This window comes from Oncorhynchus clarkii, chromosome 17, assembly GCF_045791955.1.
Source record: "Oncorhynchus clarkii lewisi isolate Uvic-CL-2024 chromosome 17, UVic_Ocla_1.0, whole genome shotgun sequence".
Lineage (NCBI taxonomy): Eukaryota > Metazoa > Chordata > Actinopteri > Salmoniformes > Salmonidae > Oncorhynchus > Oncorhynchus clarkii.
Genome location: NC_092163.1, coordinates 57,652,919 through 57,678,918, shown reverse-complemented (window position 1 = coordinate 57,678,918; position 26,000 = coordinate 57,652,919). Strand labels below are relative to the sequence as shown.

At 41.8% G+C, this 26,000-nt stretch overlaps 1 protein-coding gene across 2 annotated transcripts in view; it reads left to right on the top strand.

Annotated features, from left to right (window-relative positions):
* LOC139371166 (ephrin type-B receptor 2-like) overlaps nt 1-3,409 on the top strand; it is a 150,005-nt gene extending 146,596 nt beyond the window's left edge. For both annotated transcript variants that reach the window (XM_071111298.1, XM_071111297.1), the window contains exons 14-16: nt 538-731; nt 1,544-1,699; nt 2,475-3,409. In XM_071111298.1, the coding sequence (XP_070967399.1) occupies nt 538-731; nt 1,544-1,699; nt 2,475-2,583 (459 nt within the window). In that variant the 3' untranslated portion in view covers nt 2,584-3,409. The remainder of the gene's footprint in view (nt 1-537; nt 732-1,543; nt 1,700-2,474) is intronic.
* The last annotated feature ends 22,591 nt before the right edge of the window (nt 3,410-26,000 follow it).

Sequence of the window (26,000 nt, the reverse complement as noted above, 5' to 3'; positions counted from 1 at the left end):
TCTGTGACTTGGCGCTGACCTAACATAATCTCAAGGTGCGCTTTCGCCGTAAAGCCTTTTTGAAATCAGACACTGTGGCTGGATTAACGAGAAGTTTATCTTTAAAATGGTGTATAATACTTGTATGTTTGAGGATCTTTAATTATGAGATTTCTGTTGTTTTGAATTTGGCGCCCTGCAATTTCCCTGGCTGTTGTTGAGGTGGGATAGCGTCCCACATATCCCAGAGAAGTATAATAATAACAATAATGCTTGCAGGATTATGTTTTGTGTGTGGGCATGTGTTTTTACTTGTGTAACACTGCTATGGTTTTATCTTTCAGTGCATACTGTATTTCAAGAACATAGTTCTCATTTGAAATCACTGTAATATTAATCAAGATGTTAGCCAAATAGCACTCTGATCATAGAAGAAGTAGTTTGTGAGAATTGTGAGAGGATGCTCTCCAATAGGATTTCTGTCTCTCTCTCTCCTCTCCCTTCTCCTCCATTTAGAGCCTCATAGCAACCCTTAGAGATCTGTGTCTCCCCCTGCAGGTGATCAATGCCATAGAGCAGGACTACCGGCTGCCCCCTCCCATGGACTGCCCCTCGGCCCTGCACCAGCTCATGCTTGACTGCTGGCAGAAGGACCGTAACAACCGGCCCAAGTTCAGCCAAATTGTCAACAACCTTGACAAGATGATCCGCAACCCCAACAGTCTGAAGGCCATGACCCCGCTGTCTTCAGGGTGAGTGGAACACTTAGCACACTCTCCTTAGATCTCTGTCAGTTTATCTTTCTATTAGTCTGTCACTACATGTCTGTCTGTCTGTCTGTCTGTCTGTGTATTAGTGTGTTTGAGACGAGTGTCCCTCTGTCTCTCCTTGCCAGTCATCTCAATATTCAGGACTGTGTTCCAGTATTACTTTCCTATTTCCATAGATACTATATAATCCAAAATAATGTATAGCATCTGACCTCAAAGATGGGAAAACACTTTGACATTTCAAAGGTTTCAAAGGTTACAGTTTTGATATTCATGGTACAATTTATTTCTACCGAACATTGTGTCTCTTGTTTGTTTTGGCGCCAAGTGGTTATGTAAATAAATCCCCTTTGGTTTGATAGATCAAGTAATTTCCATGAATGCTTTAAGCAAATCATGATTTGAAACAGTTACACAATTTCAAAATATAACATTTCCAATCACATTTTCTCTGGGTGTCAGTTTCCTATGAATGTTAAAATATACTGAATTCCGTATATCCTACTCTATATTTACATTGTTGGTGGTGTGTGGAATAGAAACACTGTGTGGATACTGGCACTAATCCTGCCAGTATCCATCCGTTGTCCTCAATTGGAAATATAATTTTCTTCAAAATTGATTAGGAAAATGTCCACGGTTACTTTCTTTTGTCCTGAAGGCTAGCTTATTGACTAGTCTATTGTAGGCCCTCCACTATTGTGTACTGTACTGATTGCCATTATAGAGGTGACAGAGTACTGACACTGTCTCTAAAGCTGTGTTTGACTCTTTGTGTCTGTGTCCCCCTCCAGTGTCCATCTTCCTCTCCTGGACCGCAGTGTTCCAGACTTCTCCAGCTTCAGTACTGTGGACGAGTGGCTAGATGCCATCAAGATGGGCCAGTACAAAGACAACTTTGCCAATGCTGACTTCGCCAGCTTTGATGTGGTTTCCCAGATGACCATGGAGTAAGTGCTGATCCCAGACCTGTGTTTCTGATAAGGATGATAAGGATGAGGAGGAGGTGGGCTATTCCTTGACAGTATCATACCTTAAAGCCTGGATGACGGCCAGGCTCAGCCCCTGGCTCATCATAAATATGCCTCTCACTGTATGTCATTAGGAGATAATAACTGTGCAGCACAACTGCTCTGAGCTAGAACAGAGCGTAGAGACTCTGGCCATGTGGCTGCCAGGTTTCTTATACAACAGTTTAAAGAAAGAAAGGATATAGGAGAATGAACAGACATTGTGATGTTTAGGAATACATTCCTGCCTCAGTAGACTTAATAAAGACATCTATTAGCAGATAGACTCATTCAGATGTCTGTTTAGTAAGACACACATTACTCTGCTCATTGTCTCTTGTCTCTATATCTCTTAATATCCTCCTAAGGTCACGTCGGATATCAGCACAATTCTGTTTGAAATTATTTTCCAGCCACAACACTGGTTACAATACTTTCAAAAATAAGGCTCATCAGTCCATGGAGTTAGGGTTAGGAAGCAAAAAAATGCCATTGTCTCCTGAATGGAAGAAGTTGTTCAACAAACAGAGTAATTACTATAAACAGTCATGCCTTGGACTGAATTAGGAATTTGGCAGACTGGGGCCCAGTATTTAGCCTTGATCTAACTTGTTGATTTTACATTGGCTTATGCCATGTGACTTGTGCAATAAAACCTGTTGTGTCGTCTGTGATGGCTTCCTCCTGACTCCTGTGGTTGTGTCTCCTGCCACAGTGACATCCTGAGCGTGGGCGTGACGTTAGCAGGCCACCAGAAGAAGATCCTGAACAGTGTGCAGATGATGCGTGCCTCCATTAACCAGATCCAGTCTGTGGAAGTTTGACCATCCAGAATGGAGCAGAGGAGAGCAGATGAGAGGAGGGCAGAGGAGAGGAGAGCAGAGGAGAGGAGCAGAGAAGAGGGGATTGGGATGCAGGGCTCTGGGTTCACGGATGGAGTGGAGGTGTTTTTGCTTGACTGTGAAACATGTCTTCCTACAAACTACCGTCCATCCATGGTCCCCTTTTTCAATCCCTCTCCTGTCCTCCTCTATCCCCTCATCCAAAGTCCCCATAACCTTTCAGGATCAGCTCTGAAGGTTTGTGGCCAGCAGGTCTACATGACCAGACATCAATCAATGTGGCCAACAAGGTTCCTTCTTGGAACCAGGATCATGAGAAGTTACTGACCAGCGACACATTTCTACTTCCATCTTCCACCTCGTTTTTTTACGGTGAACTTTTTTCTTACATTTTTTGGTTTGTTTGATTTAAGAATTTTGTAAATAATTTTGTAAAGAAAAAAAAGTTGAGAAAACTCAAGGAGTCTATAAGTATAGATGTAAACTAGGTGAACTGACTAGAAAGACTACCCTTTAAAAGGGCAACAGACAAGAAGACAATGAAAAATGGGAGATTTCAAGACCATCACTTTCAAAAAGAAACTGAAATATTATGTTTTTTTTTTTTTACTTCGGAAACAGGAAACAAACATAAATCTTTGCTGCCTCCCCAAAAGCAAACAGCATAATAGACTGAGGAACTTGATCTACACTCCATGGTTGACTTGGGAGACAAAATAGTGTGAAGTCCATGGAATGGACATCTTTTGGCAGAAACTACTACCATGAACAACCAACTTATAGCAACACTTAAAAAATAAAAACAAAATACCTTTTCTCATAACTAGTAATTTCATTTTTCTGTGTGAAAATGTTGAAGATTTTCTCTCACCATGCTTCCTCTCACCGTGGGAAAGTTTATATTTTTTCAATGAAATCATCACAACCTGCCAAATGGAACATCCTCCCTGTGTACCTCAGATGATGTCATGATCCTGTACATATCAGATGCACTTGACAATGGGACTGTGATGTCATCACTATGAGCCGGACATAGTTACTAAGACCTGGAAGTGATGGATTTAAATTGTTTCTTTGGGTGACTAGAGGGAGGTTTTTCTTTGTTATTATTCATTTTATTTTCATTTTTGCAAAATGTTAGTTGTGGATTTTGAAGAATCGGTGTAATAAACAGCAAACATACAGTACTTCCTCCATGGATGTATGGAAAAAAATGACATATTATGGGTGTTTTCCCTATAATGTTTACATAGGAGGGCACATATGTTTTGGTCGTCACATTATCTGCACTCTTAGAAAAACAGGTACTATCTAGAACTTAAAATGGTTCTTCAGTTGTCCCCATAGGAGAACCCTTTGAAGAACCCTTTTTGGTTCCATGTAAAACCCTTTCCACCGAGGTTTCTACATGGAACCAAAAGAGTTCCACCTAGAACCAAAAAGGCTTCTCCTATGGGGTCAGCCGAAGGACCATTTTGGAACCCTTTTTTCTAAGAGTGTAGAGTTTACCCCCGTGTTTTAAACTTCACTGTGTGTGTGTGCGTGCGTGCGTGGCTAAATGTGCTCTGTGTTACAAAGCAACAGCTCCCAAAACTGAAGGGCTAGTGTTTGATAGCATGCTGAGTTAATGATTGATTTCACAGAGCTTTGATATGTTACACTTTACAGAACACTGTCCTGTAAGCGCTTGGATTTGATACACTTTACAAAATATAATGTGCTTACATTATATTTAGCTTTTTTTTCCAGATAATTTTTTTAATTTAAAGTAACATTATATTGAAGTGTTAGGGTTTTAACACCACATATGGTTATTTTACATTGGTATGGTCACGGACAAATCTTTTCACAACTGGGCAGTAAGTAACATTAGCATGGGATAGTGGATTATTTTACGCATATTATTATAATTATTGTACATCATGGATGATGGGGAGCACTTGTGACAGCTTTTCCAAGTAGTCTATTGGCAGGGTGTGTGAACACAGATCGTACGATACAATGGGCCTCCATGCCCTTGTGGAATTTTAGGAAATCATTGTAGGTGCACAAACATTTCTGATAAGTGGAGTCCTTGAGACTTCTATTTTCATTTTATACATACATATTGCATTTACTGTATGGCTTCTGTGAATAGCTGTCTGATGAACGGAAAGCTATCTATCATTGTCAATGTCATTGAGGCCGATGTGTTGTTTGAGGGGTTAGGGAGCCTGGGAGGGGGGGTCCTGTGTTAGTCAAACCCATGGATTCCCTAGAGATGGTAAATCACACAGTTTACAAACTCAGGCAAATGAGATCAGTACTGCAGAGATGCTAATGGATAGATCCACTGAGACAGGCCCAGTACTCGATATTGACTGAGGAGCCAGACATGGATCTCTATCTGGGGCCCATTGCTCAGACATGTTCATTCCTAGTGGGGGTCCACAGCCTGATCACAGCCCCGCTGACCAGACAGTGATTCTGTCTATTTCTCCTCAGAGCTAAACACACGCCTCAGATCCCCTGCTCTTCTCCTCCCACTGTCCTCTGTGCTCTGCTTTCTCAGACCCATGACTTTGTGACTCTGCATGTTGTCATGTTGACAGACCAGGTCTGTTTAAAAAACAGACAGAATGTATGTAGGCAACACACAACCTGAGGGCCCCGTGTTGGTCTCACAGCAGGTGGCTATGTAAGCGGAGGTCCTTCCTTAAGCATCATCAGGTGTCCGCTGTCTGTTTTGAGGCACTTTGCTGTCTGAACAGAACAGGAGAGGTGTCCTATATAGGCCTTAGCATTTGACCCCTCAGCACAAAAGGAGTGAAATCCCACCTTAGCTCTCATCTGTAACTTAGTCCCCATCATATTCCACCCACTAACCCATATGGCCATCCAGAGTCTTTACAAACCTTGGGCAGGAGCATTGGGGTTTTCATCCATCTTCTGTAACATCATCCTCCCTTTAGTTTTCTGTCAACAGTACTGTGTCACTCTGCATATTCCAGTGCAGACTCCATGACAGATGAAACAGCAGGAAGTACATCACTCTCACTGTTAGTCATTGCGGGGTAAATTATTCTGTGACCCAACTGTCACTGATGCCACTGTGCTGTTTCCTTTAAAAAATAAATTGCTAAAAAATCTTCCTTTCCATCTCAAAACACTTTAATATTTGAGGGCACCTCAGTGATATTCAGTAAAGAGCCAGCAGCCGGAGTCAGTCTTCCCAAGATATAGACAGATATCCCACTGTCAGGGCAATTTCTGTTCAGGAAATCAGGCTCAGCAGTACAGCACTAATATTTGTGCTGAAGACAGACAGACGGAGTCTTGTGTCACTTGCAAATGTCTCCATTCATGCTCTCTGAGCTATTTGGTGATAGTGTCATATTAAGGTGATTAAGCAGGGGGTGCTTAAACAAACTATGTTTCCCCATGTGACGTTCAATCAAAATAAAGTATGAAGAAATGTTATAATGATGAACTAAAACACACAGTAGTGGTGGACTTGTATTTAGAGTTATAGGAACGTAAATATAGGTATTAAGAAAGTGTTTTTATTTTCTTGAATTATTCTTGGAGTAGGAGTAGGTTTGGTGTGTTACTTTGTTGAGAGAATCTAGATTCATAAGGAGTTGAGTCCACTTTTATTGGTTGCTCAGTGTTGAGCTATGGAGACTTCTGAAAGCACTGTGCGAAGTATTTATTTCTTCTGTATCTGAACCTAATGGCAGAAAGAAACCTTGTTTATTCACCCATAGTTCATCCAGAGCTATCATTTGCTATTTGCTGGAGAAAAAGCTGTTGTCCCTCTTTCTTTTCTTTTTAACACATTGATAGCATCCAGCAGAGCTCTGTGGTACTGTTTCAAAGCCCGTGCCTTCTGATAAAACCCCTTGGCACAGTGGTCCTTTCTGGGCCCATTGTAATGGACCTGTAGTATGTGATTAATCGATCTGATGGGATTATGATGGGGGAGGGGTTCAGAATAGATTCTGCTCACACTGTGAGGATTAGACTTCCCTGTGTGAATCCATGATGGTCATTATGCCATAATATCTAATGTGATGTCTCACTCAATAGCATATGGGTTACTTTATACATAGATGGAATCAAGGATATTTTTACATTGTTGAGATTTTTCCGCTAGTTGAAGACGAGGAGAAGCTAAAAAGATATAAACACACACATATAGCTTTTTCTTGAATGATTGTGTGTTTTTCTTCCCAAGGCCACTTAAATAACAGGCATATTCAAGACAGCAACTTTACACTTTCATGAGTTTCCATTTTTCATGAGTAAGAGCATAAGAGCATGAGTAAGAGCATGTCTCAAATGTCTGCTCCATTTCTGAAGAGAAGAAAATGAAATATATACTGTAGTTATTTTTTATTTTTGATGGACTATGTGCTTCACAAACATAAAATCTTGGGCTACCATCACTACAATTAGTTAACAGTGTGGGGAAATCTCCTTCATACTCTCCGTTTTCAATGTCCAGGCTCATGCGACAGATCAGAAATAAAGGAGCATAGATGCATTATGATTAAACATTGAGAGCAGAATATAACTGTGTTTGTTTTGCAGTAGGGTTCTTTGTTTGGAATAAACAAGATAACTTGCTCCAGTATCACAGAACTCTGTCCTCTGCGGTTTTGTACATCTAAAACGCTTGTCTTTGTTTCAATGGCTTGTATCTGCAGATACTGTTGATGTTTCACTGTCAATGCGCATGTTATTAACTAATGCATAACAATCTTTTATTTATAAATCAAAATCAATGTATCTGAGATATTGATTCAATGCACTGCGGGCGCAAAGAACATTTCCCTTACTGTGTTCCGATTTTTGTAGGACGGACGAAAACCATTATGTCTCAATGTTACAATTACATGACAGTGTGCATAAACACAAGCTGTGCCGGCTCGTACTCATTGGTCTGTGTTTGTGGACCATCCAAATATGCCCCGAGCAGCAGTCTGTCTGCCTGCCTTTGTGGCAGTCAGTTCTGTGTGTATAGAAAATGGCTCCTGTGGATAACTCTCTTACGGAAAGCGTCAGAGCACCCTCTGCTGACATGGTGGCTAATAGCAGTCTAGTTGTGACAAATTTCCTTGTGTTCCTTACGTTGTCTTATCCCCCCACATCCCCCTTCCTCCCCTATGTTCTCACCTCTCTGGCTGTTGGTGAAGACAGGCTGAAGATGGCCCTGTCTCCCCTGGCCTGTTGTAGCCCTCGTAGAACAGTGCCGGCCCTGACCACTGTGACTGATGTGGGAGGTCCTGTATTTCTGTATAAATGTACATTGACTGTAACCCTGTGAATGATGTAACAATTTCATTATTTGTAATATTGTAATTGGTTTATTTTCTAAAAATGGAAAGTCCAACTTGACTCTCCTCAATAAAAAAAATGAGATCTGTTACACCACTGTATTCTGGAAATGATTATATCGTCACTGTCGTCCTCTGTATGACCATGTGAAATCATTTCACCTACAGTGGGCATCTCTTCATAGTACTTATGTAATTGTTACGCTGTATGACGAGGGGCTATTTTGAACCACATTGACCTGACAGTTTATAAGCATTACACCAGTCCAAACTGGGCTCAAACCTTCTAAAAATATGTGCATATAAATACAAATATTGTGGTGTTTTTGGTACAATTATGGGAAATGCAGTTGTGAAAGGATTCTATTTACATTTTCAGTTAGAGGGAAGGGCATCTGTGAAGTAAAATACAGCATATTTTATGTAACTATATATTTTCCATATGAACATGTAAGTGTCTTTTTTAATTGTACTTTTCATTTTTTTGTCCCACAGTTTTTGGGCCACCTCACAAATCACATCTCTCACTCACTCGCAGCGCCACACATTTTTTCTGGTTCCATGTCTATATTCATTAGAACTAAGTTCTGTACAGCCCCCCCCCCCCAAGCTGACGTTCCTGAATGGAGGTCAGAATCTCTTCACCTTCCTCTCAGTTTTTGAGGCCGCCTCATTAGCAGTTGATGTGTGAAAGGCTAGAGACCTCGGTGTGAACTCACTGAGACTGGCGTGTGTGCTAAAAGGTTTACCCCGTGAGCAGGAGAGGGGGTTCAGGAGTTCAGTGGCGAGACCCTGCTGGCAGACCAAACCCGTTCTCCTTCTAATCTCGACCACCCGCGAGTCTATCTTTACACGTTGTTAACTGTGATGACTTTGGACCCAGCAGGGCCGACCGTGAGAGCAGGTTGGAAAATGCCAGTCATCTCAGATGTATGGACAGTATATGTGTGTGTGTGTGTGTGTGGGGGGGGGGGATTATAGAGAGGAAATTAGAGGAAAATGTTGTGATTGATTGCTACATTTGTTCAAAATATATGGTATATTAGCATTTGTTTGATTTCACATCTTGTCTGCCCAGATAGTGAAACTTTGTAGTGAGGAGAAAACCCTTTCAGTCATTGTTGTCTGTGTAAAAACAATGTTTACACAATAGCAAAAATTGTGTTTTCTTGAGTTTATGTTGTGTGTTTGAGTTGAAGCAGCAGTATCTCATGATAGAACCCAGCCCAACCTCTCTCTCTGTGTGTCAGCGTGTGGCTAAATGATCATTCATCATCAGTTTATTTGTTACTGATGAAGCTGCCTTGCTGCAAATGTCACTACTCCCTCAGTGGATCACGTAGTGCAGGGTTTTCCACAACAATGTCTGAGAGATATGCAGATACAAAGCTCTTCCGAGGTCATTCTGAGTCTATAGGTTAGAGTTCAAAGGTCAGCTGTGTGGAAGGCAGAGGATTTATGAACCCAGGCCCACCTGAGGTCATGATAGAATGTGGCATTAGACTGAAATAGTCCATAAAGGTTCCACTGGGCTAGGGAGAGCTGGGTCTCATTTCTACACAACTGCTCCTAATCAACAACAAACTGAAAGCTTCAACCAGGAGCCAGATTTTCACTGAGTTATGACACAGTGGCTAATGTAATACAGGCTGCCAAAAAGCCTTTTATTTAGAAAAATACATTTTATGTGTCCAAGGATTCTGGACATCTGCAGTAGGGGTTGGAGAGTTCCGTATGACCTGGCTTTGGGGGCTCAGTCTCATAGGGAACGACAGCGGTGAACAACTGGTAATCTGTCCCAGCAGGTATGGAGGACAGAGAGGTTTTGTGCTATGGCTTATACAGTGACCATAGTACTGCCACACTGGCAGTCACGAATGTCATGACCGCAGTCAAATTCCACTTGACCGTTGAATCGCAGTAACTAGGCTTCTCCAAAACTGCACTCTGACACCGCTGATGGTCATTAGCAACCTACCAAACTTGCGAACGGCTAGTGGCTAATGGTCTAGCACTCCGCGTTCTATTGTCCCACTAACCACTCTGACATCAAAGCAAATGCAATCGAAAATCAAATCAAGCACTTCGTGAGAGCCCTGCCATTCACAGTTTGAGCACAATAGGATCACCTGTAGCTCAGCGAGAGCCAGCTCCTCATAGCTGGTTGATGCATGGAATGTAATGTGTTCCTATAAGCCCATGTTAAAAAGAGGAGGATCCCATCAGCTTTCTAAAGGATAGGCCTCCTATATTTATTTCTCAACTTTGTTAATATTAAATTCTGTGCGACAACCTAAGTAACGTAATAAAAAAATTCCCCATCAAAATTCGTTAGTTTAAGCAAGAGTTATCTGTCTTTTTGCAAAGGCTGCGTCTCAATCCACTGCATCCTCCAATGTCGGCCTTCCACATCTGCGGTGGAAGGTGGCCGAGCTACAGCGGTGTTTGTCAGTCTTCTCAAGAGAATGTCTGTAGCGTCCAAACAAACTAATATCACCACACTATAGAAATATGAACACGATGGTGTTCTCCATTTGCTCTATGACCCACACAACGGTCAAGGGAATTGTCTGAAGGTAAGCCATACAAATGAATGGAAGTATGGAGGTAGTGTTGTGCCATCAAAAATAAGGGGTTAAATATGTGTCCAAAAAAACAACAAATATTTCTTGAGCTTTCTTATATCTCGTAGATATTGGACAGACACTTTATTTTTTGACTCTTTTTTCCATTTATTACTGTGCTATTCAATGCGTTTCTATGGGCTATAGTAGTAGTAGTAGTAGGCCAAATTCAATATTTTATCCCCAAAAATATATATATTTTTATACCTAAAGGGTTCTAAAATTCAAAATAAAATAGCTAAATGATCCATGGTATGACCATCGTAAAACAATTCCATATTATATTAGTGGAACCTCTGACTGTTGGGGTTAGTTCCTGTCCGTTATATTACAGAGTGTTTTTCACCCAGAAGGCAGAGCAGACAGAACTGTCCCTCTGGCGTTTGTCCCGGACCCTCAGTCTACAGACAAAGTTAACATCTGGACACACGTTTCAATAGCATCTGGCATCCCAACTCAAACCCATTGGACATTATCCATCTCATTGTCTGTAGTGGAGCAATAAACATTTTCCTGCATGCTCTCTGCAGCTGACCATGTGGATGTATAGTCTGGTCCCAGATGTTTCTGTGCTGTCTTGTCAACTCCTGACCATAGGATTCGACGTCAATCACGTGTGGTTCAGTTGGTATAGCATGCTGCTTGCGATGCCAGGATTGTGGGTTCAATTCCCACTGGTGAACATTATGAAAATACATGCACTCACTACTGTAAGTCACTCTGGATATGTGCATATTTTCAATTACTGAAATGTAATAACCTGTTGTGTTCTATTCCAGGTGCTGGAGGGTTGCGGAGCAACACAGGACTCAGTAGAGGGTGCACACAGCTTCCCAGTTCTACAGGCATAAGCTTTTACCATTACCTTACCAGCTACTGAGGGCAGCTTCAGAAGCCAGCATAGAACTGCACAGCAAGGCGCAGTTGTGTGTGCATGCAGTGGTTCATTTTCTTATAGATGGTGTATGTTTGTGTGTGTGTGTGTGTGTCTATTAATCTGTGTGTCTTGTCTGTGAGTGTCTGTCTATCTTCCTGTGCTTGTGTATGTCTGTGTCTGTGTGTAACCTTATCAAGCCTGTCTGTGCTCTACAGAGTTTACGTCATCTCTTGAGGGTGGTGCTGCGTAGTGCCAAGTAATGGAAATAGTGGGCACTGTGTGCACCACGCAGTGCAAACCAGCCCAGAGAGACACCAATGTCCCCCAGAAAGAGTGTGACCTTCTCTCTGCCTAATCTTGATCCTGACGGCTGCACCTAGACATAGTGGCACAGTGAGCAGGGATATGGTCAAGAACATCAAGTTCCTTGGTGTACACATCCCCGACTGTCCTGCCCACCCATCAGGTATTACCAACCTGCTCAGAGATAGCTTCTACCTCCAAGCAATGACCCTGGTGAACAGCTAATCAATGGCTGACCACCTACACTCACGTGCACTGACTCTACCTGCAATACCTCAAAACACACTCATAAGACTCCATCCTCATATACACTGACACTCTTGCACCACACATACGCTCACACACTAAACACACACTCTTGCCGTATACTGTGCATAGGACAAATACACAGATTTTATTAGAGATCTGCTGGACTCCGCTTTTATAGAACTGCTCCCAGCTGTTCCCTATACAGGCAGACATTTTGCATTAGAAACTATGTTAGCATAATATCCATAAAATGTCAAATAAATGTCAAAGTTGAAAATATCTAATTGATTGAGTGGGTGGTGAGTAAATAATGTTTTGATTGTTGCATTACACAAATAAAATTTCATTGAATTAATCAAATAAATGAATTTGCTGCCAGTATGGTGTTGTGCCATGATGTTGCCTAATATTACATTTTTTGTATTTCTAAACTTAAAGTTAGAAAGGGGCAATCTCCGACTGCCATATCCACTGTTTGTAAATGTACAGTTGTGGCCAAAAGTTTTGAGAATTACACAAATATTAATTTTTACAAAGTCTGCTGCCTCAGTTTGTATGATGGCAATTTGCATATACTCCAGAATGTTATGAAGAGTGATCAGATGAATTGCAATTAATTGCAAAGTCCCTCTTTGCCATGCAAATTAACTGAATCCCCATTAAACATTTCCACTGCATTTCAGTCCTGCCACAAAAGGACCAGCTGACATCATGTCAGTGATTCTCTCATTAACACAGGTGTGAGTGTTGACGAGGACAAGGCTGGAGATCACTCTGTCATGCTGGTTGAGTTCGAATAACAGACTGGAAGCTTCAAAAGGAGGGTGATGCTTGGAATCATTGTTCTTCCTCTGTCAATCAGGGTTAACTGCAAGGAAACACGTGCCGTCATCATTGCTTTGCACAAAAGGGCTTCACAGGCAAGGATATTGCTGCCAGTAAGATTGCACCTAAATACACCATTTATGGGATCATCAAGAACTTCAAGGAGAGCGGTTCAATTGTTGTGAAGAAGGCTTCAGGACACCCAAGAAAGTCCAGCAAGCACCAGGACAATCTCCTAAAGTTGATTCAGCTGCGGGATCGGGGCACCACCAGTACAGAGCTTGCTCAGGAATGGCAGCAGGCAGGTGTGAGTGCATCTGCACGTAAAGTGAGGCGAAGACTTTTGGAGGATGGCCTGGTGTCGAGAAGGGCAGCAAAGAAGCCACTTCTCTCCAGGATAAACATCAGGAACAGACTGTACAGGGATTGGACTGCTGAGGACTGGGGTAATGTTATTTTCACAGATGAATCCCCTTTCCGATTGTTTGGGGCATCCGGAAAAAAGCTTATCTGGAGAAGACAAGGTGAGCGCTACCATCAGTCCTGTGTCATGCCAACAGTAAAGCATCCTGAGACCATTCATGTGTGGGGTTGCTTCTCAGCCAAGGGAGTGGGCTCACTCACAATTATGCCTAAGAACACAGCCATGAATAAAGAATGATACCAACACATCCTCCGATGGCAACTTCTCCCAACCATCCAGGAACATTTTGGTGAAGAGCAATGCCTTTTCCAGCATGATGGAGCACCTTGCCATAAGGCAAACGTGATAACTAAGTGGCTCGGGGAACAAAACATCGATATTTTAGGTCCATGGCCAGGAAACTCCCCAGACCTAAATACCATTGAGAACTTGTGGTCAATCCTCAAGCGGCGGGTGGACAAACAAATTGACACTTATGAAATGCTTGTAATTATACTTCAGTATTCCATAGTAACATCTGACAAAAATATCTAAAGACACTGAAGCAGCAAACTTTGTGGAAATTAATATTTGTGTCATTCTCAAAACTTTTGGCCACGACTGTACATCTAGGACCTATACCCATAGATTTTTGGAAGAATATAATTTATGTATGCCTATTTAGCGATGCTCATTTGTCCTACCAAAACAATAATGTTTTTAATACAGTTATCATGGTTATATTTTGGTAAGAAGTCCATTTATCAAAGGTAGCTAAATGTAATCACCACATTAGAGTGTTATAACCTCAATGAGGTTAGTTGTGCCAACTGGATTTAGGATAGGGCCTATGAAACGTGAATTATAGGCATCCTACATTGTCGATGGTAACATTCGGCCATCAGAATGCTACTCTTCCATGATTGTGCAAAGCTGCAAGGGGCATGCTTGTGCATTCCATGTCATTTTGCTGGCACTATGTCATGTCATTTTGCTGGCACTATGTCATGTCATTTTGCTGGCACTATGTCATGTCATTTTGCTGGCACTATGCCTACACAATTGTCATGTATTTTTTTATTTTTTTATTGTCGTGGACCAAGACATCTGTCAACGTCTGGTTTTATTTGGTGTGGTTGTTATATTTAAGATATAGGCTGTTTTGAAAATAAATCTTTGGAAATATCAAAATTAAGTAAATACATGCCTATTATTTTTCTAATTATTTGTTGTAATTATTGTATTTTATAATATGGCATAGATAATAAGACGGTTTTTAATAAAAGATAATTTAATGCCTTTTTGATATGTGCCAACACATGGGTGTGATCATTCTACAGTGGTCCCTGAAGCATACGTTCAAACTGAGAGAGGCTCCACTCGAGTTGTGTGTGTGTGTGTGTTTAAATTATTTTCAGCCAACATTAACCACAACTCAGTCTCATCTTAGTAAAATCTGACCTGTCAGTCTAACACACACACACACACGACTCATAACCCCCATGTTTAATTTTTATGTAAAAGAACAAAACAGTAACAGGTTATCACTCACATATCTAGTGTACACTTACTCATAAGCAGCCACTTTCTCCAAGGCGAAGTTTGTTTTTGCTCTTTCAGTCAGTGGAACAGGAAAATTGACAGTGGGACAATAGAACGCGGAGTGCTAGACAGAGTCAATATAATAAACAGTAACATTTTATCACTCTCAAGTCTAGCCTAGACTCATCTACACCTATAGCCCACATGTTAGCCTTCCTCCTTTTTGTCTGGACTAAGACTTCTAGTGCTCTTCTTTTTTTGTTGTTGCTTGGTCTGCTACTCCTCCTCCTCTGCAGTCTTCCTGGTCTGCTGGGCACTGAATGTTGGCTGGCAACCATACACCTCCTGCCTCCTCTTCGTCCTCATCAGGTTCTCCTGTCTCTATTCTTACGGAATCCATATTGGACATAATTATTGCAACGTACACAATTTTGTGTAGGTTGTGTCACAGTAAAAGAGGGGTCCATTCTATTCAGGAGCACTTTTACTTTACACAGAGAGGAGCGGTGCTGCTCATTTTATGGCGATAAAAGAGTGGTCAATCATTTTACATCTCAGTCATGGACCCCAGCCTACCCTCGGTGCCTCCAAGTCACTCAGCAGGACACTGTCAGTCGACACCGGTAGGCTGTCGGTTGACACCGGCTGTCTGACAGTTGACATGGGCTGACTGTTCATTTACAATAACCATAAGGGGATCTCAGCCCCTCTCCAAATAAATATAAGTGTAGCCTAAGGACTAGGTGACCTGGAACAGAGTTGGAGAGCCCATAGCCTACAAAGCCTAGGGAGCGGTTGAAATTTACAAACATTTTACCCGAAAATGCGGGAGGGTCATGCTTTTTCAAATTCAGTCAAGGGGAGGGTTTAGTATTTTTAATTTAGTTCAGAGGCGGGTCATGTAATTTGTAAATGAGTAAATATCATATTGCTCAGGGTTTGAGAAAAAGTTGCTTACTATTGTATCTCGAAGTGTACATGATTATTCCCCTCATTGTTGATTCTCTGCTGGGCGTGCAATATCAAGTGCGCCTAGTGTGGTATCAATAATATTATCCGTAGCCTACTATAGGCTATAGGCCTAGGGTATTCGAAGAGGATGCTCGGAGAAGCACAGGGTAAAGTTATATTTCTGAGAAAATGTACTTTTTTTTTTGGTTGCTACTGCTGGGATGGTGTATATCAAACTAGTTAAACTGCATTACACACTGCAATGGATAGGCGTTCCCAATCATGAGCCCCGGCCTGCCTTGCTCTTGCTGATGTTAACCCTTTTGTGCTGCCTAACCAATGACTGTGCTGTGTATGGTGGCACTTCAGGAAGCGAGTCTGCTATAATTTCTATTTATAAAAACATGATGTTTTGTTGCCCATAATGAAGCTATTTATCAGAATTATTGACCTCACAATAAGCCATATTCAAGTAATTTACATAACTTACATTACTCTAAAGTGGCAGCCGTGGAGATGGACAGTGCACGGGTGCTTCAAGTAGGCTAATTTGAGAAAGCCTAATTAATTTAAAGTCTTTATTGTAATTTTACTTTAGGCTACTATCAACAGGAGGGCTTTGTGTTGGAACCTATTTCTTCCCTTTCAATAAATAAGAGGTAGGCATACCTGTTTGACAGACGAAATTATAGTCTACTATCTACAGATTTTGTCAGCCAATTCTTTCTGTCACCACACACTCCTTAAATCTCTCAGTGTCATGGGAAAGAAGAGCTTGGTGTGTTACGTTAAAACCAGAGCTAGAAAATGAGGAGGAATGTGAGGGAATGTTAAAGAAAATGGCTGAAAGCATAGGCCTACCCTTTGATAGATTAAGAATATAAATAAATTAAATGGACCTGATGATGTAAAGTGATCTATAACAATGCTTTAGTCCACATTTCTTCATGCTAGAAATAAGTTGGAAAATGCTGGGGAAAGACATGACTCTGATGCATATTGGATATCTGCACTACAACCTTCTATAGCCAACATTTTAACAGGTTATTAAACAACATACTAACTCTAACTCAGTCAAGCAAGCCAGGTAGCCTAAGAATGAATACAAATGCCCTATTAGTCTATATAGTCATTCCACAGTGCTTTTGAATTCACTTTTAGAAACCAAAGTTTGGCCAGAACTTTTGTTTGAAGATCATGAGGTGAACAATGCATGCCTAATTTGTTAGTTTAATTTAGCAGATTGTCTTACATTCCCATGCCCTTATCACAGTCAACACAAATATGTTTTGTAACAACAATATCATGGAATAAAATAGAACTAATTAGAAAATTATGATTTCCTGGGACTAAACACCTCCCTCTGCAACTGGATCCTGGACTTCTTGACGGGCCGCCCCCAGGTGGTGAGGGTAGGTAGCAACACATCTGCCACGCTGATCCTCAACACTGGAGCCTCTCAAGGGTGCGTGCACAGTCCCCTCCTGTACTCCCTGTTCACCACGACTGCATGTCCAGGCACGACTCCAACACCATCATTAAGTTTGCAGATGACACAACAGAGCCTGATCACCGACAAAGTCGAGACAGCCTATAGGGAGGAGGTCAGAGACCTGGCCGGGTGGTGCCAGAATAACAACCTATCCCTCAATGTAACCAAGACTAAGGAGATGATTGTGGACTACAGGAAAAGGAGGGCCGAGCACGCCCCATTCTCATCGACGGGGCTGTAGTACAGATTATTATAATTGTTTTTATATTCCACACATGCATTAGTAGGCTATATGTAAAGACAGGATTAAATTTAGAATAGTCTGATGGGTGAGAATATTATCAAGTGCTTGTCAAATTGTGAATGAGAGACTAATGAAGTGTGTACTGCCTAAAAAAAAAAAAACAGATTAGTGCGCATGCCTTTTATTCTACTTTTTTTAATCATCATTAGAGTTGCATCATGCAGCCTCAGAATGTATTAGAAATCAAAACATATACCCTAAGGTTTATATCACAACTAAAGTTGCATAAATAACACAAAATTAAGTAAATTATTACTTTGTTAACCGTTCAACACATAATAGTTGAATGTGCGCACTCCCTCGAAATCATTTGTGAAAAATATAATTTATAATTTATTCCGCTATGTTCAATTGTATTCTTCTTACCATTCAATTATATAAAACAATACCATGTGAATTATAAGCAAATCTCTTTTTTCTAAATTAGCTATTGCCCACAGCCTATGGCATAGCCAGATCAGGGCCTAGCACGCTTCAGTTTGGCTGACGGGTTGCCAAAGTTGGCTAGCCGAACGGAACGAGTGTGCTAGCATGCTCCCTAAAAAAAACATTTGCTTGAAAAAAAAGCAGTAACACGGCAATATTACCCCGGGACAGTACAGGGCCAGATCAGGGCCTGACATCAGGACAACTCAGAATATGCTATATGTTCTTCTGAAATAGGCTACATTTCTTCATATCATAATGTTTCTTCAGACCCGCCTAAAATAAATTGCCTAATGGATATATTGTTTTGGATGTATTGTTAATTTGTTAGACATTTTAAAATGTACTGTAGATGTTCTAAAGGTCCGCATCAGTGGCCTGTAGGCCATGCGTGGGAGCCCGGGAGATGTTAAATGTGTTTATGTTAATTAACGTAAATTACCATGAGACCGGCAGTTATTTGAATGAGAATTACAGGCTGACAAAATTTCAAGACCGCCGCAGCCCCGATTCAGTGCCTCTGCTGCAACAGAGTTTTGTTTGAGCCGGGAGCTCAGCACTTTCAACCTTAAATTCAAACATCCAAATACACACAGACATTTTCAAGTCACACAGAAACATCTGGCCTCTCAGAGAAAGCTGTTTCATGTGTACCATACTTTTCCCCTTCAGTTCAACCATCTCCTACAGTAAAACTCATGCCGTGTTGTTGGGTCATGGAAAGCTTGGAGCAAAGGGACTATCTCCCTGTAGCACTGAACATTAGACTTGGTGTAGACAACATTTGTCCAGTGTGAGGGGAAGGGGAAGAGGCCTTGCTCTGGTTAGAGCGCAGCAGAGTATGGGTGTGTTGAGGAGCATGGATGAGGAGCCTTAATGCATAATTGAGAGGGAGGCACTCTGGAGGTGACAGGACTGAGGGAGTCTGACCTGCTGGGTGTGCAACAGGACTTATATAAACACTGAACTCTGAGACCTCACTGGTACAGTAACACACACTGACAACCTGACACAGCCTGGCCAATCTCAGACTCCGCTTAGCATATTTACAGACCGATGCCAATTTTGCACGCTCTAGTTGGTTGAATGCAAATAATAAGGAAAAGTGGTTGAGTGTGAAATGCAAGGTCAGACCCATGTTAGTGGTGAACAAGGAATTTGACTGAGTAATAGAATGTCTTATCCAATCACTGTAAGACTTATTGCTTAGTGTGTAAGATTCCTGCTCTTTTGAAAAGAGAGGTTTGCACTCCATCTAGTTGCAGAGGTTCAGCATTGCTTGTCTGGTAACTAATGAGTCATAGATAAGCCGCAAATACTCAAATTCCTTTTCAACCAACATAATGCTAAATGGCTCTAAAAACATATTATTCCGTTTCCTCTCCTGAAGTTTGCTGTACAAATGTGTGTTTTACAGTAATATATTTAAAAAATAATAATAATAATACAAAAAAATAAATTACACACTTGTTTAAGTAAACCCACAATGGATTTTCTGGAGACAGGATGCAAACTCTTGTGCTGGTGACATGCCTTCAATGCCTTTGAAATTAGACAAAGTACCAAATGTCATCAAAAAACTGAAACTTTCAATCGTAGTTTGCCCACTGCCATCTTGAACCTGAATATGGGATTCCTCAAGAGTTAAATTACGGATTTGACCCCTCCTGTCTCAGCCTCCAGTATTTATGCTGCAGTAGTTTATGTCTCGGGGGCTATGGTTAGTCTGTTATATCTGGAGTATGGCTCCTGTCTTATCCGGTGTCCTGTGTGAATTTAAGTATTTTTTCTCTCTCTCTCTCTCTCTCTCTCTCTCTCTCTCTCTCTCTGGACCTGAGCCCTAGGACCATGCCCCAGGACTACCTGGCATGATGACTCCTTACTGTCCCCAGCCCACCTGGCCGTGCTGCTGCTCCAGTTTCAACTGTTCTGCCTGCGGCTATGGAACCCTGACCTGTTCCCCGGACGTGCTACCTTGTCCCAGACCTGCTGTTCTCAAGTAGGAGCGATAGAGATACTCTCTAGGTTTCTTCCTAGGTTTTGGCCTTTCTATGTAGTTTTTCCTAGCCACCATGCTTCTACACCTGCATTGCTTGCTGTTTGGGGTTTTAGGCTGGATTTCTGTACAGGACTTTGAGATATCAGCTGATGTAAGATGGGCTATATAAATAAATTTTATTTGATTTGGTTGAGCCAAGACTATGGTTAGGGTTATGGCTAGGATTAGGGTTGAGCCAGGGTGTGGGCATGAAGCTAGGGTTACTTCTCGATCACACTAACAGCAACATTGCATTTTGGTACACCATAAGTACGTTAATTTCCAATGGAACGCTGTTTGCCTTGCAGCATTGCGTTGCAGAGGCAGTTGCAGCGCATTCTATGTGGTGCATACAAAGAATTTATCGAACGTATGCATAAAATTGTATGCGTAGATGGCTTGACATAAATGGTAGCAGAATGTGAATGTTGAACTTTTGTTGCACACAGATCCAGAGAATGCTGAGTACCATTTTGCACAATGACATTTCCGTTGTGATTGGGTGTTAGGGTTATTTGCAAAACCTTAAAAAGGTCCCTCAAACCAAAGATGTGAGTTCTCCGATCGGATTATTATAACCTCTTATAATTATACCTCAATTTATCCTCAGATTATTATACCCCAATTTGTAGCTAATGTACATTTTTCATTTGATTAGATTCTAGAGGTTCATTGTACATTACAGGCCTGAAACCGTACAGTGGTAGAGCACAAGGTGGCAGTATATCCCAACTCTACCTGCTCTCTCTCTCATTCTCTCACTCTCTCAATTCAATTTCAATATAAGAGACTTTATTTGCATGGGGAAAATAATTGTACATTGCCAAAGCAAGTGAAATAGAAAATAAACAAAATTGAAATAAACAATCAAAAATTAACAGTAAACATTACACAAAATTCCAAAAGAATAGTTCTAAAAGACGTTCCAAAAGTAATATTGTCTATATACAGTGTTGCAATGGTGTGCAAATAGTTGAATTACAAAATGGAAAATAAAGAAACATAAACGTAGGTTGTATTTACAATGGTGTTTGTGCTTCACAGGTTGCCCTTTTCTTGTTGCAACAGGTCACATACTGTATCTTGCTGCTGTGATTGCACACTGTGATATTTCACCCAATCATCAAATAAAATGTTATTTGTCACATACACATGGTTAGCAGATGTTAATGCGAGTGTAGCGAAATGCTTGTGGGAGTTATTCAAAATTGGATTTGTTTTTCAAATTCTTTGTGAGTCTGTAACCCGAGGGAAATATGTGTCTCTAATATGGTCATACATTTGGCAAGAAGTTAGGAAGTGCAGTTCAGCTTCCACCTCAATTTTGTGCCTGTCTTCTCTTGAAAGCCAATAGCCAGACTCTGGTCACTGAGTCTGTACATAGTTAAAGATTTAAATACATTTTGGGTCAGTCACAGTGGTCAGGTATTCTGCTCGGTTTAGGGCCAAATAGCATTCTAGTTTGCTCTGTTTTGCTAGTTCTTTCCAATGTGTCAAGAAAGCTAAGGTAACTGACCTAAACAACTATCGCCCCGTAGCACTCCTGTCATCATGAAGTGCTTTGAGAGACTAGTCAAGGACCATATCACCTCCACCCTACATGACACCATAGACCCACTCCAATTTGCTTACCGCCCCAATAGGTCCACAGACGAAGCAATCGCAATCACACTGCGCTAACCCATCTGGACAAGAGGAATACCTATGTAAGAATGCTGTTCATCGACCATAGCTCAGCATTTAATACCATAATACCCTCCAAACTCGTCATTAAGCTCGAGACCCTGGGTCTCGACCCTGCCCTGTGCAACTGGGTCCTGGACTTTCTGACGGGACGCCCCCAGGTGCTGAGTGTAGGAAACAAAATCCCCACCCCGCTGATCCTCAACACTGGGGCCCCACAAGGGTGCATTCTCAGCCCTCTCCTGTACTCCCTGTTCACCCATGACTGTGTGGCCATGCACGCCTCCAACTCAATCATCAAGTTTGCAGACGACACTACAGTGGTAGGCTTGATTACCAACAACGACGAGATGGCCTACAGGGAGGAGGTGAGGGCCCTCGGAGTGTGGTGTCAGGAAAATAACCTTGCACTCAACATCAATAAAACAAAGGAGATGATCGTGGACTTCAGGAAACAGTAGAGTGAACACCCCCCTATCCACATCGACGGGACAGTAGTGGAGAACGTGGAAAGTTTTAAGTTCCTCGGCGTACACATCACGGATCAACTGAAACCACACAGATAGTGTGGTGAAGAAGGCTCAACAGCACCTCTTCAACCTCAGGAGGCTGAAGAAATGTGGCTTGTCACCATAAACACTCACAAACTTTTACAGATGCACAATCGAGAGCATCCTGTCATGCTGTATCACCACCTGATACGGCAACTGCTCCACCCACAACCGTAAGGCTCTCCAGAGGGTAGTGAGGTCTGCACAATGCATCACCGGGGGCAAACTACCTGCCCTCCAGGACACCTACACCACCCGATGTCACAGGAAGTCCAAAAAGATCATCAAGGACAACAACCACCTGAGCCACTGCCTGTTAACCGCACTATCATCCAGAAGGCGAGGTCAGTACAGGTGCATCAAAGCTGGGACCAAGAGACTGAAAAACAGCTTCTATCTCAAGGCCATCAGACTGTTAATAAACAGCCATCACTAACATTGAGTGGCTGCTGCCAACATACTGACTCAAATCTCTTGCCACTTTGGATGTAATAAAGGTATCACTAGTCACTTTAAACAATGCCACTTTATGTAATGTTTACATGCCCTACATTACTCATCTCATATGTATATACACTGTACTCTATACCATCTACTGCATCTTGTCTATGCCGTTCGGCCATCGCTCATCCATATATATATATATATATACACATATTCTATTCATTCCTTTACACTTGTGTGTGTAATGTAGTTGTTGTGAAATTGTTAGATTACTTGTTAGATATTACTGCATGGTCGGAACTAGAAGCACAAGCATTTCCCTACACTCACATTAACATCTGCTAACCATGTGTATGTGACCAATAAAATTTGATTTGAATTATCTTTTTGTTTTCTCATGATTTGGTTGGGTCTAATTATGTTGCTGTCCTGGGGCTCTGTGGGGTCTGTTTGTGTTTGTGAAAAGAGCCCCAGGACCAGCTTGCTTAGGGGACTCTTCTCCGGGTTCATCTCTCTGTAGGCGATGGCTTTGTTATTGAACGTTTGGGAATCGCTTTCTTTCAGGTGGTAGTTGAATTTAACGGTTCTTTTGATAAATAGAGGTGTTACGAATCCCTTTTGGCCCGACAGTCTAGGGGGGGATGGTAATGAGACCCGTAACATAACTCATGTAAATTATAATTGTGACAAAGTAAAAGTGTGAACGTAATAACCAGGACAACTGAAATCTACCGTCAAACTCAAGGTTTATTTGATAAACACACGGTAATGGGGGGAGCAGGAAAAGGGGCTGAGCTGGACCCAAGGAAAGAAACAATAAGTATTCAAAACACCCCTAAGCTAGACTAGCCTACTTTAACAACAGCTAACTAACTAACCAAAAATACGTTCACCTACGGGTAGTGTATGCCCATGGGCGACTTGTCTTGGTTTCCCCTTTTCCCACCAGCAAACACCATAAGCAAAAACAATACTCACAGGAGATGACAAAGTGATTTGGAGGTGCTCAAACAAAAGAGAGGTTTGAGACACAACGAGAGAGTGAAACACAGAGATCTACATACATGGCATTTACAAAGATATTGAGCTACTGAAATCTATGAAGAACAGAGATCTACCAACATGGCATTACAAAGAGATTGAGCTCTAGAGCAAACAAATGATGGGGTTTTTAAACCATGGGGAAGGAACTGTGATAGGGTAGGAAACAGGAGGAGGTGTGTCTTCTGATTGATGGGTTGATTGTTGACTGATTGGGGAGTGATGATTTTCACCTGTGAGGGGAGATGGAGAGAAAAGAAACACACACACACAGGATACACACACAGGATACTTGTATCCGTAACAAGAGGGTATCGGCCTAATTCTGCTCTCAATTTGGTGTTTGTCCCATTTTGTGAATTCTTGGTTGGTGAGCGGACCCCAGACCTCACAACCACAAAGGGCAATGGGTTCAAGAACTTATTCAACTATTTGTAGCCAGATCCTAATTGGTATGTTGAATTTTATGTTCCTTTTGATGGCATAGAAGGCCCTTCTTGCGTTGTCTCTCAGCCCGTTCACAGCTTGTGGAAGTTACCTGTGGCGCTGATGTTTAGGCCAAGGTACAGTATGTACAGTTTTTAGTGTGCTCTAGGGCAACAGTGTCTAGATGGAATTTGTATTCGTGGTCCTGACAACTGGACCTTTTTTTTGGAACACCATTATTTTTGTCTTACTGAGATTTACTGTCAGGGCTCAGGTCTGACTGAATCTGTGCAGAAGGTGCTTCTGTGGGCCCTCCTTAGTCTCTCTCTCGCTCTCAGTCTCTCTCTCCTTTCTCTCTCTCTCTCTCTCTCTCTCTCTTTCTCTCTCTCTCTCTCTTTCTCTCTCTCGCTCTCTTTCTCTCTCTCGCTCTCTTTCTCTCTCTCGCTCTCTTTCTCTCTCTCGCTCTCTCTCTCTCTCGCTCTCTTTCTCTCTCTCTCTCTCTCTCTCTCATTCTCTCTCTCTCTCTCTTTCTCTCTCCAAGCAAAGGTATGTCTATTAAAATGCAGACATCTTGCAACTCCATTTAGCAAAATTGCAGAGACAACTGTTTCTGATTGAATTGCTTATCAAGAACATTTCACAGTTTACCTGCTATTGTCAAGTTTGATCTGATGAGATTTGTCAGCAAACAAAATGAAGCTAACATTGGGCTTGAAGGAAACGTGGAAAGGCATGGGGGACATCAATCAACATGGCAGATAAATGTCAAGCCACCCAAGTAATATCTCCCCTCAACTCCTATTCCCCCCGGACATGTGCTGACACTGGTAGAATATTTTAGGAGGCAGTGAGCTGTATCCTGAAGTCCCAGTAGATTATTGTACCCGTCTATGATTTGACAAAAGTCACAGGTCACATTTCCTCTCCTCTGATATAAAATGGCCTGGGCGATTATTATTATTACTTGTTATTATTATTGAGTACAGCCAGGTGATTGATTAGAAATCATTATAAATATAACAGTGACATCAAGCCACCCATCTGGGCATCCTTGACCACAGGTGAAGGATTTTGGTGAAGTTGTTCTAGGTTATATAAGGTGGAGATCAGATTATCGGGTGTGAAAATAAGATTTATTATCTCAATCTTTAAGGTGTCCAGCTGATAATCATGTATTTGATCAGCAATGTTGAGATATCCACTGCCCATAAGTTGGTCCATGGTGAGAATTTCAATTGCATTACTCCTCGTGTCCTCTCTCTTTTCTCCTCGCCTCCTTCTCAAAACCCATTGAAGGAGAAGGTCAAAGGGGTGGGACCTCTGGCTTTCTCATCCAATGGGTTTTGAGGAGAGAGGATGCGAAAAGTATGCAATTGAGATTCTCCCATGGACTAGCCCATCTTTAGTAGTATCAAGCTCAAAAAACAAATCATACTGTTCATGTTAGCTTAACTCTGTGAAACCATGCGGGGAAAACAGAACAACATAATAATATCTAAAAACATGGTACCTTAACTGTTGTATGAAAAAGTAACCATGCTTCTCCTACTAAACAGAACAAATGGGAAGAAAGTAGGTTGATGAGGAGAGGCTGTTGGCCCAGAGGACCTTTCCAGCAAGGATAATTGTCAGCAAGCTCATTAAAAGAGAGGATGGGGTGGAGGGGAGGGTGGGGGGATGTGATGAGGACTTACCAAGGGCCATAGGTGCTGGAGCAGGGCGGAGGAAGGGGGAGGGGTCTTCCTCCCTCTTTGCCTGTAACGAGCAGGAACAAACAGCATGCCTAGCTTGCTCCATCCATCACACCCTAAGGACAGAATGGAGACAGAGACAGGCGGTGGAGAAGAGATGAGGGGAGGTGATGGATTGAATTGCTTTGACTGATCTGGGCAAAGGGAGAAG